The following is a 14,901-nucleotide window of genomic DNA, read 5'->3' on the forward strand; positions in this document are numbered from 1 at the left end:
ATCTGGCAGCGGATGGAACCATGGAAGCGGAAGTGGATCATAGGGTGGGGGAGGGGGCGAAAATTCTGGGAGCCTTGAAGAATGTGTGGAAGTCGAGAACATTATCTCGGAAAGCAAAAATGGTTATGTTTGAAGGAATAGTGGTTCCAACAATGTTGTATGGTTGCGAGGCGTGGGCTATGGATAGAGTTGTGCGCAGGAGGATGGATGTGCTGGAAATGAGATGTTTGAGGACAATGTGTGGTGTGAGGTGGTTTGATCGAGTAAGTAACGTAAGGGTAAGAGAGATGTGTGGAAATAAAAAGAGCGTGGTTGAGAGAGCAGAAGAGGGTGTTTTGAAATGGTTTGGGCACATGGAGAGAATGAGTGAGGAAAGATTGACCAAGAGGATATATGTGTCGGAGGTGGAGGGAACGAGGAGAAGAGGGAGACCAAATTGGAGGTGGAAAGATGGAGTGAAAAAGATTTTGTGTGATCGGGGCCTGAACATGCAGGAGGGTGAAAGGAGGGCAAGGAATAGAGTGAATTGGAGCGATGTGGTATACCGGGGTTGACGTGCTGTCAGTGGATTGAATCAAGGCATGTGAAGCGTCTGGGGTAAACCATGGAAAGCTGTGTAGGTATGTATATTTGCGTGTGTGGACGTATGTATATACATGTGTATGGGGGTGGGTTGGGCCATTTCTTTCGTCTGTTTCCTTGCGCTACCTCGCAAACGCGGGAGACAGCGACAAAGCAAAAAAAAAAAAAAAAAAAAACATATTCATACTTGCTGCCTTCATCCATTCCCGTTGCCACCCAACCACACATGAATTAGCACCTCCCTTCCCGTGTGTGCATGCCAGGTAGAGCTAGGAAAAGACAACAAAGGTCATACTCGTTCATACTCAGTCTCTAGCTGTCGTGTGTGATGCACCGAAACCACAGCTCCCTTTCCACATCCAGGCTCCACAAAAATTTCCATGGTTTACCACAGATTCTTCACATGCCCTGGTTCAATCCACTGACAGCACGTCTACCCCAGTATACCACATCATTCCAATTCACTCTATTCTTAGCATGCCTATCACCCTCCTATATGTTTAGGCCCCGATCGCTCAATCTTTTTCAATCCATCCTTCCACTTCCAATTTGGTCTACCACTTCTCCTCGTTCCCTCTACTTCTGAAACATATATCTTCTTTGTCAATCTTTTCTCACTCATTCTCTCCAAGTGACCAAACCATTTCAACACACCCTCTTCTCCTCTCTCAACTACACTCTTTTTATTACCACACATCTCTCTTACCCTTTCATCACTTACTCGATCAAACCAACTCACACCACATATTGTCCTCAAACATTTCATTTCCAACACATCCACCCTCCTCCACACAACCCTATCAATAGCCCATGCCTTGCAACCATATAACATCGTTGGAACCACTATTCCTTCAAATATATCCATTTCTGCTCTCTGAGATAACGTTCTCCCCTTTCACACATTCTTCAAGGCTCCCAGAACCTTCGCCCCCCCCCTCCCCCACCCTGTGACTGACTTCCGCTTCCACGGTTCCTTCCGCTGCTAAATCCACTCCCAGATATCTAAAACACTTCACTTCCTCCAGTTTTTCTCCTTTCAAACTTACCTCCCAATTAACTTGTCCCTCAACCCTACTGAACCTAATAACCTTGCTCATATTCACATTTTCTCTCAGCTTTCTCCTTTCACAAACTTTACCAAACTCAGTTACCAGCTTCTGCAGTTTCTCACACGAATCAGCCACTAGCGCTGTATCATCAGCGAACAACAACTGACTCACTTCCCAAGCCCTCTCATCCACAAGAATGCATATTTGCCCCTCTCTCCAAAAGACTTGCATTCACTTAGCTATCCACCCCATCCACAAACAAATTAAACAACCATGGACACATCACGCACCCTTGACGCAAACCAACATTTGCTGAGAACCAATCACTTTCTCCTCTTCCTACTCGTACATATACCTCGCATCCTTGGTCAAAACTTTTCACTGCTTCTAGCAACTTACCTCCCACACCATATATTCTTAATACCTTCCACAGAGCATCTCTATCAACCCTATTATACACCATATCCAGATCCATAAATGCTACATACAAAATCCATCTGCTTTTCTAAGTATTTCTCACATACATTCTTCAAAGCAAACACCTCATCCACACATCCTCTACCACTTCTGAAACTACAATACTCTTCCCCAGTCTGATGCTCTGTACATGCCTTTGCCCTCTCGATCAATATCCTCCCATATAATTTCCCAGAAATACTCAACAAACTTATACCTCTGTATTTGCTTTTGCTTTTGTACAATGGCACTATGTATGCATTCCATTTGCTTTTGTACAATGGCACTATGCATGCATTCCACCAATCCTCAGGTACTTCACCATGAACCATACTTACTTTGATTATCCTTACCAACCAGTCAACAACACAGTCGCCCCCTTTTTAATAGATTCCACTGCAATACCATCCAAACCCGCCGCCTTGCCAGCTTTCATCTTCCACAAAACTTTCACTACCTCTTCTCTGTTTACAAAACCATTCTCCCTAACCCTCTCACTTAGCACATCACCTCGACCAAAACACCATATATCTGCCACTCTATCATCAAACACATTCAACAAACCTTCAAAATAATCACTCTATCTTCTTCTCACTTCACCACTATTTATTACCTCCCCATTAGCCCCCTTCACTGACATTCACATTTGTTCTCTCGTCTTACGCACTTTATTTACCTCCTTCTAAAACATCTTTTTATTCTCCCTAAAATTTAATGATCCTTTCTCACCCCAACTCTCATTTGCCCTCTTTTGCACCTTTCTCTTGACCTCCTGCCACTTTCTTTTATACATATCCCAGTCATTTGCACTATTTCCCTGCAAAAATTGCCCAAACGCCTCTCTCTTCTCTTTCACTAACAATCTTACTTCATCATCTAACCACTCACTACCCTTCCTAATCTGCCCACCTTCCACCTTTCTCCTGCCACAAGCATCTTTTGCACAAGCCATCACTGCTTCCCTAAATACATCCCATTCCTCCCACACTCCTCTTACATCATTTGCTTTCACCTTTTGCCATTCTGTGCTGAATCTCTCCTGGTACTTCCTCACACAAGTCTCATTTCCAAACTCACTTACTCTCACCACTCTCTTCACCCCAACATTCTCTCTTCTTTTCTGAAAAACTCTACAAATCTTCACCTTCACCTCCACAAAATAATGATAAGACATCCCTCCAGCTGCCCCTCTCAGCACATTAACATCCAAAAGTCTCTCTTTCACGTGCCTATCAATTAACACGTAATCCAATAACGCTCTCTAGCCATCTCTCATACTTACATACATATACATGTGTATATCTCTCTTTTTAAACCAGGTATTCCCAATCACCAGCCCTTTTCAGCACACCAATCTACAAGCTCTTCACCATTTCCATTTACAACACTGAACACCCCATGTTTACCACTTATACCCTCAACTGCCACATTACTCACCTTTGCATTCAAATCACCCATCACTATAACCCAGTCTCATGCATCAAACCTGCTAACACACTCAATCTGCTGCTCCCAAAACACTTGCCTCTCATGATCGTTCTTTTCATGACCAGGTGTACAGGCACCAGTAATCACCCATCTCTCTCCATCCACTTTCAGTTTTACCCATATCAATCAAGAGTTTACTTTCTTACACTTTATCACACTCCCACAACTCCTACTTCAGGAGTAGTGCTACACCTTCCTTTGCTTTTATCCTCTCACCAACCTCTGACTTTACTCCCAAACATTCCTAAACCAAACTTCCTCTTCTCTATACATATTCACCATTTCCCTTGAGAGCGAGGTAGTGTAAGGAACAGATGACTGAACCTTTGGAGTATCTGAATGTTTTTGGATGTAACCAAGATAAGAGGAAAGATAGGAAGTATGAAAAAAGAAACCTGGTTGTTTTGGCTCTAAGTGAAACAAAGCTCAAGGGTAAGGGGGAAGAATGGTTTGGAAATGTCTTGGGATTGAACTTAGGGATTGCTGAGAGGACATGAGCTAAGGAGGGAGTAGCACTACTCAGGAAGCAGGTGTTGTAAGAGAGAATGATTGAGTGTAAGGAAGTAAATTCTAGATTGATGTGGGTAAAACTGAAAGTAGATGACAAGAGATGGGTGATTATTGGTGCTTATGCACCTGGTCATGAGAAGGATCATGAAGATTTGTAGAGGTTTTCCAAAAAGAGGAGACAATCAGGAAGAGGAGAGTTAGAGAGTATGTGAGTTTAGAAAGGAGATTTGTGTGAAGAAATACTGGGAAAGAATGAAAGTAAATTGGCAAAAGGTGACACGAAATGAAGTAAGGGAGGTGAGTGAGTAATAAGAGCTATTTAGGGAAGCAATGATGGCATGTGTAAGAGATGCATGCATCATGTGAAAGGTGGGAGGCAGGAAGATTAAAAAGGGAAGTAAGTGTTGGGATGAAGAAGTAAATTTGCCAATGAAAGAAAAAAGAGAGGCATTTGGGCAGTACTCACAAGGAAGGGGTGCAAATAATTGGGAAATGTGTAAGAGAAAGTGGCAGGAGGTCAAGGGGAAGGTGCAGGGATTGAAAATGAAGGCAAATTAGAGTTGGGGTGAGAAAGTGCCATTTTAAACTTAAGGGAGGATAAAAAGATGCTTTGGAAGGAGGTAAATAATGTGTGAAAGACAAGAGAACAAATGGGGACATCAGTAAAGGAAGCAAAAGGGGAAGTGATAATAGGCAGTGATTGAATGAGGAGATGGAGTGAGTAATTTTGAAGGATTGTTAAATGTGTTTCATGATAGAGTGGCAGACGCAGGGTATTTGTGTCGGGACAAATCAGGCAAGGCAGCGGGATTGGATGGTATAGCAGTTGAATTTACTAACGGGGGTGACTGTGTTGTTGATTAGCTAGCAAGGATATGCAATGTATGTATGGATCATGGTAAAATGCATAAAGATTGGAGGCATGCTTGTCTAGTGCCACTGTATAAAGGCAAAGGAGATAAAGGTGAAAGTTCAAACTACAGATGGATACGTTTGTTGAACATATGGGAGGGTACTGATTGAGAGGGTGAAGGCATGTAAAGAGCATCAGATTGGGAAGCAGTGTGGTTTCAGAAGTGGTACAGGATTATAGATCAGGTGTATGAAAAATTAAAGGAAAAAAAATTATGGCAATAATACTACTAATAATAATAATATGATAATAATAATAATCTAATCTTATAAAATCAAATAAAATTTTGCCACAAAGAATTGCATACCTGAATAGCATAATAGTCCTTAATGCTGAATTCAATGCCAGCAGCTGATGCAGAGTCATTTCCAACCTTACTTTTGATGACTGATGAAGCATCAATGTATAACAAAAACATACATTTGTCTCCCTTGTTTCCTCGACCCTCTTGACTTTGGCTTACCTACGTGAGAGAAGCAATATATCGTATAATGTAAAAAATTTCACACATATAAAATGTTATATACCTTTTTCAGATAAAAATTGGTTAAAGAGCTACAGGGTGATCTATTGGGCAAGGAAAAATAAAAATGATGAGAGAATAGAACAAGAAGTGGCACAGTGCTCATCTGCTCCATGTGTGGTCATCAAACTGGAGAGTTTGTCATATGCATGGACAGTCATACTGTAACCTGGCACATCAGTGCCATCTGCAGCTAGCCTTATGAGAAGCATGGCAGGGCAAAGATGGCAGTGAATGCACAACAACATGTAGTTTTCACAGTCTAAAAGTGTGATAACAGCACAGTACTATATTTACTTTTTTATGCTAGCTGAGATCACAGACAGCTGAGGCCTTAATCAGGGCCATCCCATTAACGCTATATATATATATATTATTCTTTTTTTTTTTGTCTCCTGCGTTTTTCACTGCTTCTAACAACTTTCCTCCCATACCATATATTCTTAATACCTTCCACAGAGCATGTCTATCAACTCTTATCATATGCCTTCTCCAGATTCATAAATGCTACATACAAATCCATTTGCTTTTCTAAGTATTTCTCATATACATTCTTCAAAGCAAACACCTGATCCACACATCCTCTACCACTTCTGAAACCACATATACATTATATATATATATATATATATATTTTTTTATTATACTTTGTCGCTGTCTCCCGCGTTTGCGAGGTAGCGCAAGGAAACAGACGAAAGAAATGGCCCAACCCACCCCCATACACATGTACATACACACGTCCACACACGCAAATATACATACCTACACAGCTTTCCATGGTTTACCCCGGATGCTTCACATGCCTTGATTCAATCAACTGACAGCACGTCAACCCCTGTATACCACATCGCTCCAATTCACTCTATTCCTTGCCCTCCTTTCACCCTCCTGCATGTTCAGGCCCCGATCACACAAAATCCTTTTCACTCCATCTTTCCACCTCCAATTTGGTCTCCCTCTTCTCCTCGTTCCCTCCACCTCTGACACATATATCCTCTTGGTCAATCTTTCCTCACTCATTCTCTCCATGTGCCCAAACCACTTCAAAACACCCTCTTCTGCTCTCTCAACCACGCTCTTTTTATTTCCACACATCTCTCTTACCCTTACGTTACTTACTCGATCAAACCACCTCACACCACACATTGTCCTCAAACATCTCATTTCCAGCACATCCATCCTCCTGCGCACAACTCTATCCATAGCCCACGCCTCGCAACCATACAACATTGTTGGAACCACTATTCCTTCAAACATACCCATTTTTGCTTTCCGGGATAATGTTCTCGACTTCCACACATTTTTCAAGGCTCCCAAAATTTTCGCCCCCTCCCCCACCCTATGATCCACTTCCGCTTCCATGGTTCCATCCGCTGACAGATCCACTCCCAGATATCTAAAACACTTCACTTCCTCCAGTTTTTCTCCATTCAAACTCACCTCCCAATTGACTTGACCCTCAACCCTACTGTACCTAATAACCTTGCTCTTATTCACATTTACTCTTAACTTTCTTCTTCCACACACTTTACCAAACTCAGTCACCAGCTTCTGCAGTTTCTCACATGAATCAGCCACCAGCGCTGTATCATCAGCGAACAACAACTGACTCACTTCCCAAGCTCTCTCATCCCCAACAGACTTCATACTTGCCCCTCTTTCCAAGACTCTTGCATTCACCTCCCTAACAACCCCATCCATAAACAAATTAAACAACCATGGAGACATCACACACCCCTGCCGCAAACCTACATTCACTGAGAACCAATCACTTTCCTCTCTTCCTACACGTACACATGCCTTACATCCTCGATAAAAACTTTTCACTGCTTCTAACAATTTGCCTCCCACACCAAATATTCTTAATACCTTCCACAGAGCATCTCTATCAACTCTGTCATATGCCCTCTCCAGATCCAAAAATGCTACATACAAATCCATTTGCTTTTCTAAGTATTTCTCACATACATTCTTCAAAGCAAACACCTGATCCACACATCCTCTACCACTTCTGAAACCTCACTGCTCTTCCCCAATCTGATGCTCTCTACATGCCTTCACCCTCTCAATCAATACCCTCCCATATAATTTACCAGGAATACTCAACAAACTTATACCTCTGTAATTTGAGCACTCACTCTTATCCCCTTTGCCTTTGTACAATGGCACTATGCACGCATTCCGCCAATCCTCAGGCACCTCACCATGAGTCATACATACATTGAATAACCTTACCAACCAGTCAATAATACAGTCACCCCCTTTTTTAATAAATTCCACTGCAATACCATCCAAACCTGCTGCCTTGCCGGCTTTCATCTTCCGCAAAGCTTTTACTACCTCCTCTCTGTTTACCAAATCATTTTCCCTAACCCTCTCACTTTGCAAACCACCTCGACCAAAACACCCTATATCTGCCACTCTATCATCAAACACATTCAACAAACCTTCAAAATACTCACTCCATCTCCTTCTCACATCACCACTACTTGTTATCACCTCCCCATTTGCGCGCTTCACTGAAGTTCCCATTTGCTCCCTTGTCTTACGCACTTTATTTACCTCCTTCCAGAACATCTTTTTATTCTCCCTAAAATTTAATGATACTCTCTCACCCCAACTCTCATTTGCCCTTTTTTTCACCTCTTGCACCTTTCTCTTGACCTCCTGTCTCTTTCTTTTACACATCTCCCACTCAATTGCATTTTTTCCCTGCAAAAATCGTCCAAATGCCTCTCTCTTCTCTTTCACTAATAATCTTACTTCTTCATCCCACCAATCACTACCCTTTCTAATCAACCCAACTCCCACTCTTCTCATGCCACAAGCATCTTTTGCGCAATCATTCACTGATTCCCTAAATACATCCCATTCCTCCCCTACTCCCCTTACTTCCATTGTTCTCACCTTTTTCCATTCTGTACTCAGTCTCTCCTGGTACTTCCTCACACAAGTCTCCTTCCCAAGCTCACTTACTCTCACCACCCTCTTCACCCCAACATTCACTCTTCTTTTCTGAAAACCCATACAAATCTTCACCTTAGCCTCCACAAGATAATGATCAGACATCCCTCCAGTTGCACCTCTCAGCACATTAACATCAAAAAGTCTCTCTTTCACGCGCCTGTCAATTAACGCGTAATCCAATAACGCTCTCTGGCCATCTCTCCTACTTACATACATATACTTATGTATATCTCGCTTTATAAACCAGGTATTCCCAATCACCAGTCCTTTTTCAGCACATAAATCTACAACCTCTTCACAATTTCCATTTACAACACTGAACACCCCTTGTATACCAATTATTCCCTCAACTGCCACATTACTCACCTTTGCATTCAAATCACCCATCACTATAACCCGGTCTCGTACATCAAAACCACTAACACACTCATTCAGCTGCTCCCAAAACACTTGCCTCTCATGATCTTTCTTCTCATGCCCAGGTGCATATGCACCAATAATCACCCATCTCTCTCCATCAACTTTCAGTTTTACCCATATTAATCGAGAATTTACTTTCTTACATTCTATCACAGACTCCCACAACTCCTGTTTCAGGAGTACTGCTACTCCTTCCCTTGCTCTTGTCCTCCCACTAACCCCTGACTTTACTCCCAAGACATTCCTAAACCACTCTTCCCCTTTACCCTTGAGCTTCGTTTCACTCAGAGCCAAAACATCCAGGTTCCTTTCCTCGAACATACTACCTATCTCTCCTTTTTTCACATCTTGGTTACATCCACACACATTTAGACACCACAGTCTGAGCCTTCGAGGAGGATGAGCACTCCCCGCGTGCCTCATTCTTCTGTTTCCCATTTTAGAAAGTTAAAAAAATACAAGGAGGGGATGATTTCTGGCCCCCCGCTCCCGTCCCCTCTACTCGCCTTCTACGACACGCGAAGAATGCGTGGGAAGTATTCTTTCACCCCTATCCCCAGGGATAATATATATATATATATATATATATATATATATATATATATATATATATATATATAGGGAGGTAAATGCAAGAGTTTTGGAAAGAGGGGCAAGTATGAAGTCTGTTGGGGATGAGAGAGCTTGGGAAGTGAGTCAGTTGTTGTTCGCTGATGATACAGCGCTGGTGGCGGATTCATGTGAGAAACTGCAGAAGCTGGTGACGGAGTTTGGTAAAGTGTGTGGAAGAAGAAAGTTAAGAGTAAATGTGAATAAGAGCAAGGTTATTAGGTACAGTAGGGTTGAGGGTCAAGTCAATTGGGAGGTGAGTTTGAATGGTGAAAAACTGGAGGAAGTGAAGTGTTTTAGATATCTGGGAGTGGATCTGTCAGCGGATGGAACCATGGAAGCGGAAGTGGATCATAGGGTGGGGGAGGGGGCGAAAATTTTGGGAGCCTTGAAAAATGTGTGGAAGTCGAGAACATTATCCCGGAAAGCAAAAATGGGTATGTTTGAAGGAATAGTAGTTCCAACAATGTTGTATGGTTGCGAGGCGTGGGCTATGGATAGAGTTGTGCGCAGGAGGATGGATGTGCTGGAAATGAGATGTTTGAGGACAATGTGTGGTGTGAGGTGGTTTGATCGAGTAAGTAACGTAAGGGTAAGAGAGATGTGTGGAAATAAAAAAGAGCGTGGTTGAGAGAGCAGAAGAGGGTGTTTTGAAATGGTTTGGGCACATGGAGAGAATGAGTGAGGAAAGATTGACCAAGAGGATATATGTGTCGGAGGTGGAGGGAACGAGGAGAAGAGGGAGACCAAATTGGAGGTGGAAAGATGGAGTGAAAAGGATTTTGTGTGATCGGGGCCTGAACATGCAGGAGGGTGAAAGGAGGGCAAGGAATAGAGTGAATTGGAGCGATGTGGTATACAGGGGTTGACGTGCTGTCAGTGGATTGAATCAAGGCATGTGAAGCGTCCGGGGTAAACCATGGAAAGCTGTGTAGGTATGTATATTTGCGTGTGTGGACGCGTGTATGTACATGTGTATGGGGGGGGTTGGGCCATTTCTTTCGTCTGTTTCCTTGCGCTACCTCGCAAACGCGGGAGACAGCGACAAAGTAAAAAAAAAAAAAAAAAAAAAAAAAAATATATATATGTATATATATATATATATATATATATATATATATATATATATATATATATATATATATATATATATATATATATATATTTTTTTTTTTTGCTTTGTCGCTGTCTCCCGCATTTGCAAGGTAGTGCAAGGAAACAGACGAAAGAAATGGCCCAACCCACCCCCATACACATGTATATCCACAAACACAAATATACATACCTACACAGCTTTCCATGGTTTACCCCAGATGCTTCAAATGCCCTGATTCAATCCACTGACAGCACGTCAACCCCGGTATACCATATCGATCCAATTCGCTCTATTCCTTGCCCTCCTTTCACTCTCCTGCATCTTCAGGCCCCGATCAAACAAAATCTTTTTCACTCCATCTTTCCACCTAAAATTTGGTCTCCCACTTCTCGTTCCCTCCACCTCCGACACATATATCCTCTTGGTCAATCTTTCCTCACTCATTCTCTCCATGTGCCCAAACCATTTCAAAACACCCTCTTCTGCTCTCTCAACCAAGCTCTTTTTATTTCCACACATCTCTCTTACCCTTACATTACTTACTCGATCAAACCACCTCACACCACACATTGTCCTCAAACATCTCATTTCCAGCATATCCATCCTCCTGCGCACAACTCTATCCATAGCCCACGCCTCGCAACCATACAACATTGTTGGAACCACTATTCCTTCAAACATACCCATTTTTGCTTTCCGAGATAATGTTCTCGACTTCCACACATTCTTCAAGGCTCCCAGAATTTTCGTCCCCTCCCCCACCCTATGATCCACTTCCGCTTCCATGGTTCCATCCGCTGCCAGATCCACTCCCAGATATCTAAAACACTTTACTTCCTCCAGTTTTTCTCCATTCAAACTTACCTCCCAATTCACTTGACCCTCAACCCTACTGTACCTAATTACTTTGCTCTTATTCACATTTACTCTTAACTTTCTTCTTTCACACACTTTACCAAACTTAGTCACCAGCTTCTGCAGTTTCTCACATGAATCAGCCACCAGCGCTGTATCATCAGCGAACAACAACTGACTCACTTCCCAAGCTCTCTCATCCCCAACAGACTTCATACTTGCCCCTCTTTCAAAAACTCTTGCATTCACCTCCCTAACAACCCCATCCATAAACAAATTAAACAACCATGGAGACATCACACACCCCTGCCGCAAACCTACATTCACTGAGAACCAATCACTTTCCTCTCTTCCTACACGTACACATGCCTTACATTCTCGATAAAAACTTTTCACTGCTTCTAACAACTTGCCTCCCACACCATATATTCTTAATACCTTCCACAGAGCATCTCTATCAACTCTATCATAGGCCTTCTCCAGATCCATAAATGCTACATGCAAATCCATTTGCTTTTCTAAGTATTTCTCACATACATTCTTCAAAGCAAACACCTGATCCACACATCCTCTACCACTTCTGAAACCACACTGCTCTTCCCCAGTCTGATGCTCTGTACATGGCTTCACCCTCTCAATCAATACCCTCCCATATAATTTACCAGGAATACTCAACAAACTTATACCTCTGTAATTTGAGCACTCACACTTATCCCCTTTGCCTTTGTACAATAGCACTATGCATGCATTCTGCCAACCCTCAGGCACCTCACCATGAGTCATACATACATTAAATAACCTTACCAACCAGTCAATAATACAGTCACCCCCTTTTTTAATAAATTTCACTGCAATACCATCCAGAAATCCTCCCCTCCTTGTATTTTTTAACTTTCTAAAATGGGAAACAGAAGGAGTCATGCGGGGAGTGCTCATCCTCCTCGAAGGCTCAGACTGTGGTGTCTAAATGTGTGTGGATGTAACCAAGATGTGAAAAAAGGAGAGATAGGTAGTATGTTTGAGGAAAGGAACCCGGATGTTTTGGCTCTGAGTGAAACGAAGTTCAAGGGTAAAGGGGAAGAGTGGTTTGGGAATGTCTTGGGAGTAAAGTCAGGGGTTAGTGAGAGGACAAGAGCAAGGGAAGGAGTAGCAGTACTCCTGAAACAGGAGTTGTGGGAGTCTGTGATAGAATGTAAGAAAGTAAATTCTCGATTAATATGGGTAAAACTGAAAGTTGATGGAGAGAGATGGGTGATTATTGGTGCATATGCACCTGGGCATGAGAAGAAAGATCATGAGAGGCAAGTGTTTTGGGAGCAGCTGAATGAGTGTATTAGTGGTTTTGATGCACGAGACCGGGTTATAGTGATGGGTGATTTGAATGCAAAGGTGAGTAATGTGGCAGTTGAGGGAATAATTGGTATACATGGGGTGTTCAGTGTTGTAAATGGAAATGGTGAAGAGCTTGTAGATTTATGTCCTGAAAAAGGACTGGTGATTGGGAATACCTGGTTTAAAAAGCGAGATATACATAAGTATACGTATGTAAGTAGGAGAGATGGCCAGGGAGCGTTATTGGATTACGTGTTAATTGACACGCACACGAAAGAGAGACTTTTGGATGTTAATGTGCTGAGAGGTGCAACTGGAGGGATGTCTGATCATTATCTTGTGGAGGCTAAGGTGAAGATTTGTATGGGTTTTCAGAAAAGAAGAGAGAATGTTGGGGTGAAGAGGGTGGTGAGAGTAAAAGAGCTTGGGAAGGAGACTTGTGTGAGGAAGTACCAGGAGAGACTGAGTACTGAATGGAAAAAGGTGAGAACAATGGAAGTAAGGGGAGTGGGGGAGGAATGGGATGTATTTAGGGAATCAGTGATGGATTGCGCAAAAGATGCTTGTGGCATGAGAAGAGTGGGACGTGGGTTCATTAGAAAGGGTAGTGAATGGTGGGATGAAGAAGTAAGATTATTAGTGAAAGAGAAGAGAGAGGCATTTGGACGATTTTTGCAGGGAAAAAATACAACTGAGTGGGAGATGTATAAGAGAAAGAGACAGGAGGTCAAGAGAAAGGTGCAAGAGGTGAAAAAGAGGGCAAATGAGAGTTGGGGTGAGAGAGTATCATTAAATTTTAGGGAGAATAAAAAGATGTTCTGGAAGGAGGTAAATAAAGTGCGTAAGACAAGGGAGCAAATGGGAACTTCAGTGAAGGGCGCAAATGGGGAGGTGATAACAAATAGTGGTGATGTGAGAAGGAGATGGAGTGAGTATTTTGAAGGTTTGTTGAATGTGTTTGATGATAGAGTGGCAGATATAGGGTGTTTTGGTCGAGGTGGTGTGCAAAGTGAGAGGGTTAGGGAAAATGATTTGGTAAACAGAGAGGAGGTAGTAAAAGCTTTGCGGAAGATGAAAGCCGGCAAGGCAGCAGGTTTGGATGTATATACATATACATATATATATATATATATATATATATATACATACACATACATATGCACATATACACACACACACACATACATATATATACATATGAAAAATGTAAGAAATAATTTAGAAACCGAAACTTCTAGCTTGAAATGAAATGAAAAAATGAATGTCACATAATGGTTCAACCTCTGGCTATGGAAAATGGAAAATGTATAATTTATTTACACAAACGTCAATAGTAGTTCTCATCAATTTAACCACTGTATCAATAAGCTTCAATGTCTAAGCTACATTTTTTCCAATTTCACTATTTTCTTGTCAAAGCACCATGTATGAAAACTGTCACTCCAGTAACACAACTATAAACATTTACTTCCCCTTTAAAAAAATTATGGGGAAGTCTATCTCGATACATATATATATATATATATATATATATATATATATATTTTTTTTTTTTTTGCCGCTGTCTCCCGCATTTGCGAGGTAGCGCAAGGAAACAGACGAAAGAAATGGCCCAACCCACCCCCATACACATGCCTTGATTCAATCCACTGACAGCACGTCAACCCCAGTATACCACATCGCTCCAATTCACTCTATTCCTTGCCCTCCTTACACCCTCCTGCATGTTCAGGCCCCGATCACACAAAATCTTTTTCACTCCATCTTTCCACCTCCAATTTGGTCTCCCTCTTCTCCTCGTTCCCTCCACCTCCGACACATATATCCTCTTGGTCAATCTTTCCTCACTCATTCTCTCCATGTGCCCAAACCATTTCAAAACACCCTCTTCTGCTCTCTCAACCACGCTCTTTTTATTTCCACACATCTCTCTTACCCTTACGTTACTTACTCGATCAAACCACCTCACACCACACATTGTCCTCAAACATCTCATTTCCAGCACATCCATCCTCCTGCACACAACTCTATCCATAGCCCACGCCTCGCAACCATACAACATTGTTGGAACCACTATTCCTTCAAACATACCCATTTTTGC

The 14,901-nt window shown here is 42.2% G+C and overlaps 1 protein-coding gene across 1 annotated transcript in view; it reads right to left on the minus strand.

The window, feature by feature from the left end:
• The window catches only part of LOC139767208 (DNA helicase MCM8-like), a 214,242-nt gene that overhangs the window by 131,686 nt on the left and 67,655 nt on the right, over positions 1–14,901 (minus strand). The window contains exon 6 of the mRNA XM_071696326.1: positions 5,306–5,461. Coding sequence (XP_071552427.1) covers positions 5,306–5,461 — 156 coding nt within the window. The remainder of the gene's footprint in view (positions 1–5,305; positions 5,462–14,901) is intronic.

The sequence above is a fragment of the Panulirus ornatus genome, chromosome 59, assembly GCF_036320965.1.
Source record: "Panulirus ornatus isolate Po-2019 chromosome 59, ASM3632096v1, whole genome shotgun sequence".
NCBI classification, from domain to species: Eukaryota; Metazoa; Arthropoda; class Malacostraca; order Decapoda; family Palinuridae; genus Panulirus; species Panulirus ornatus.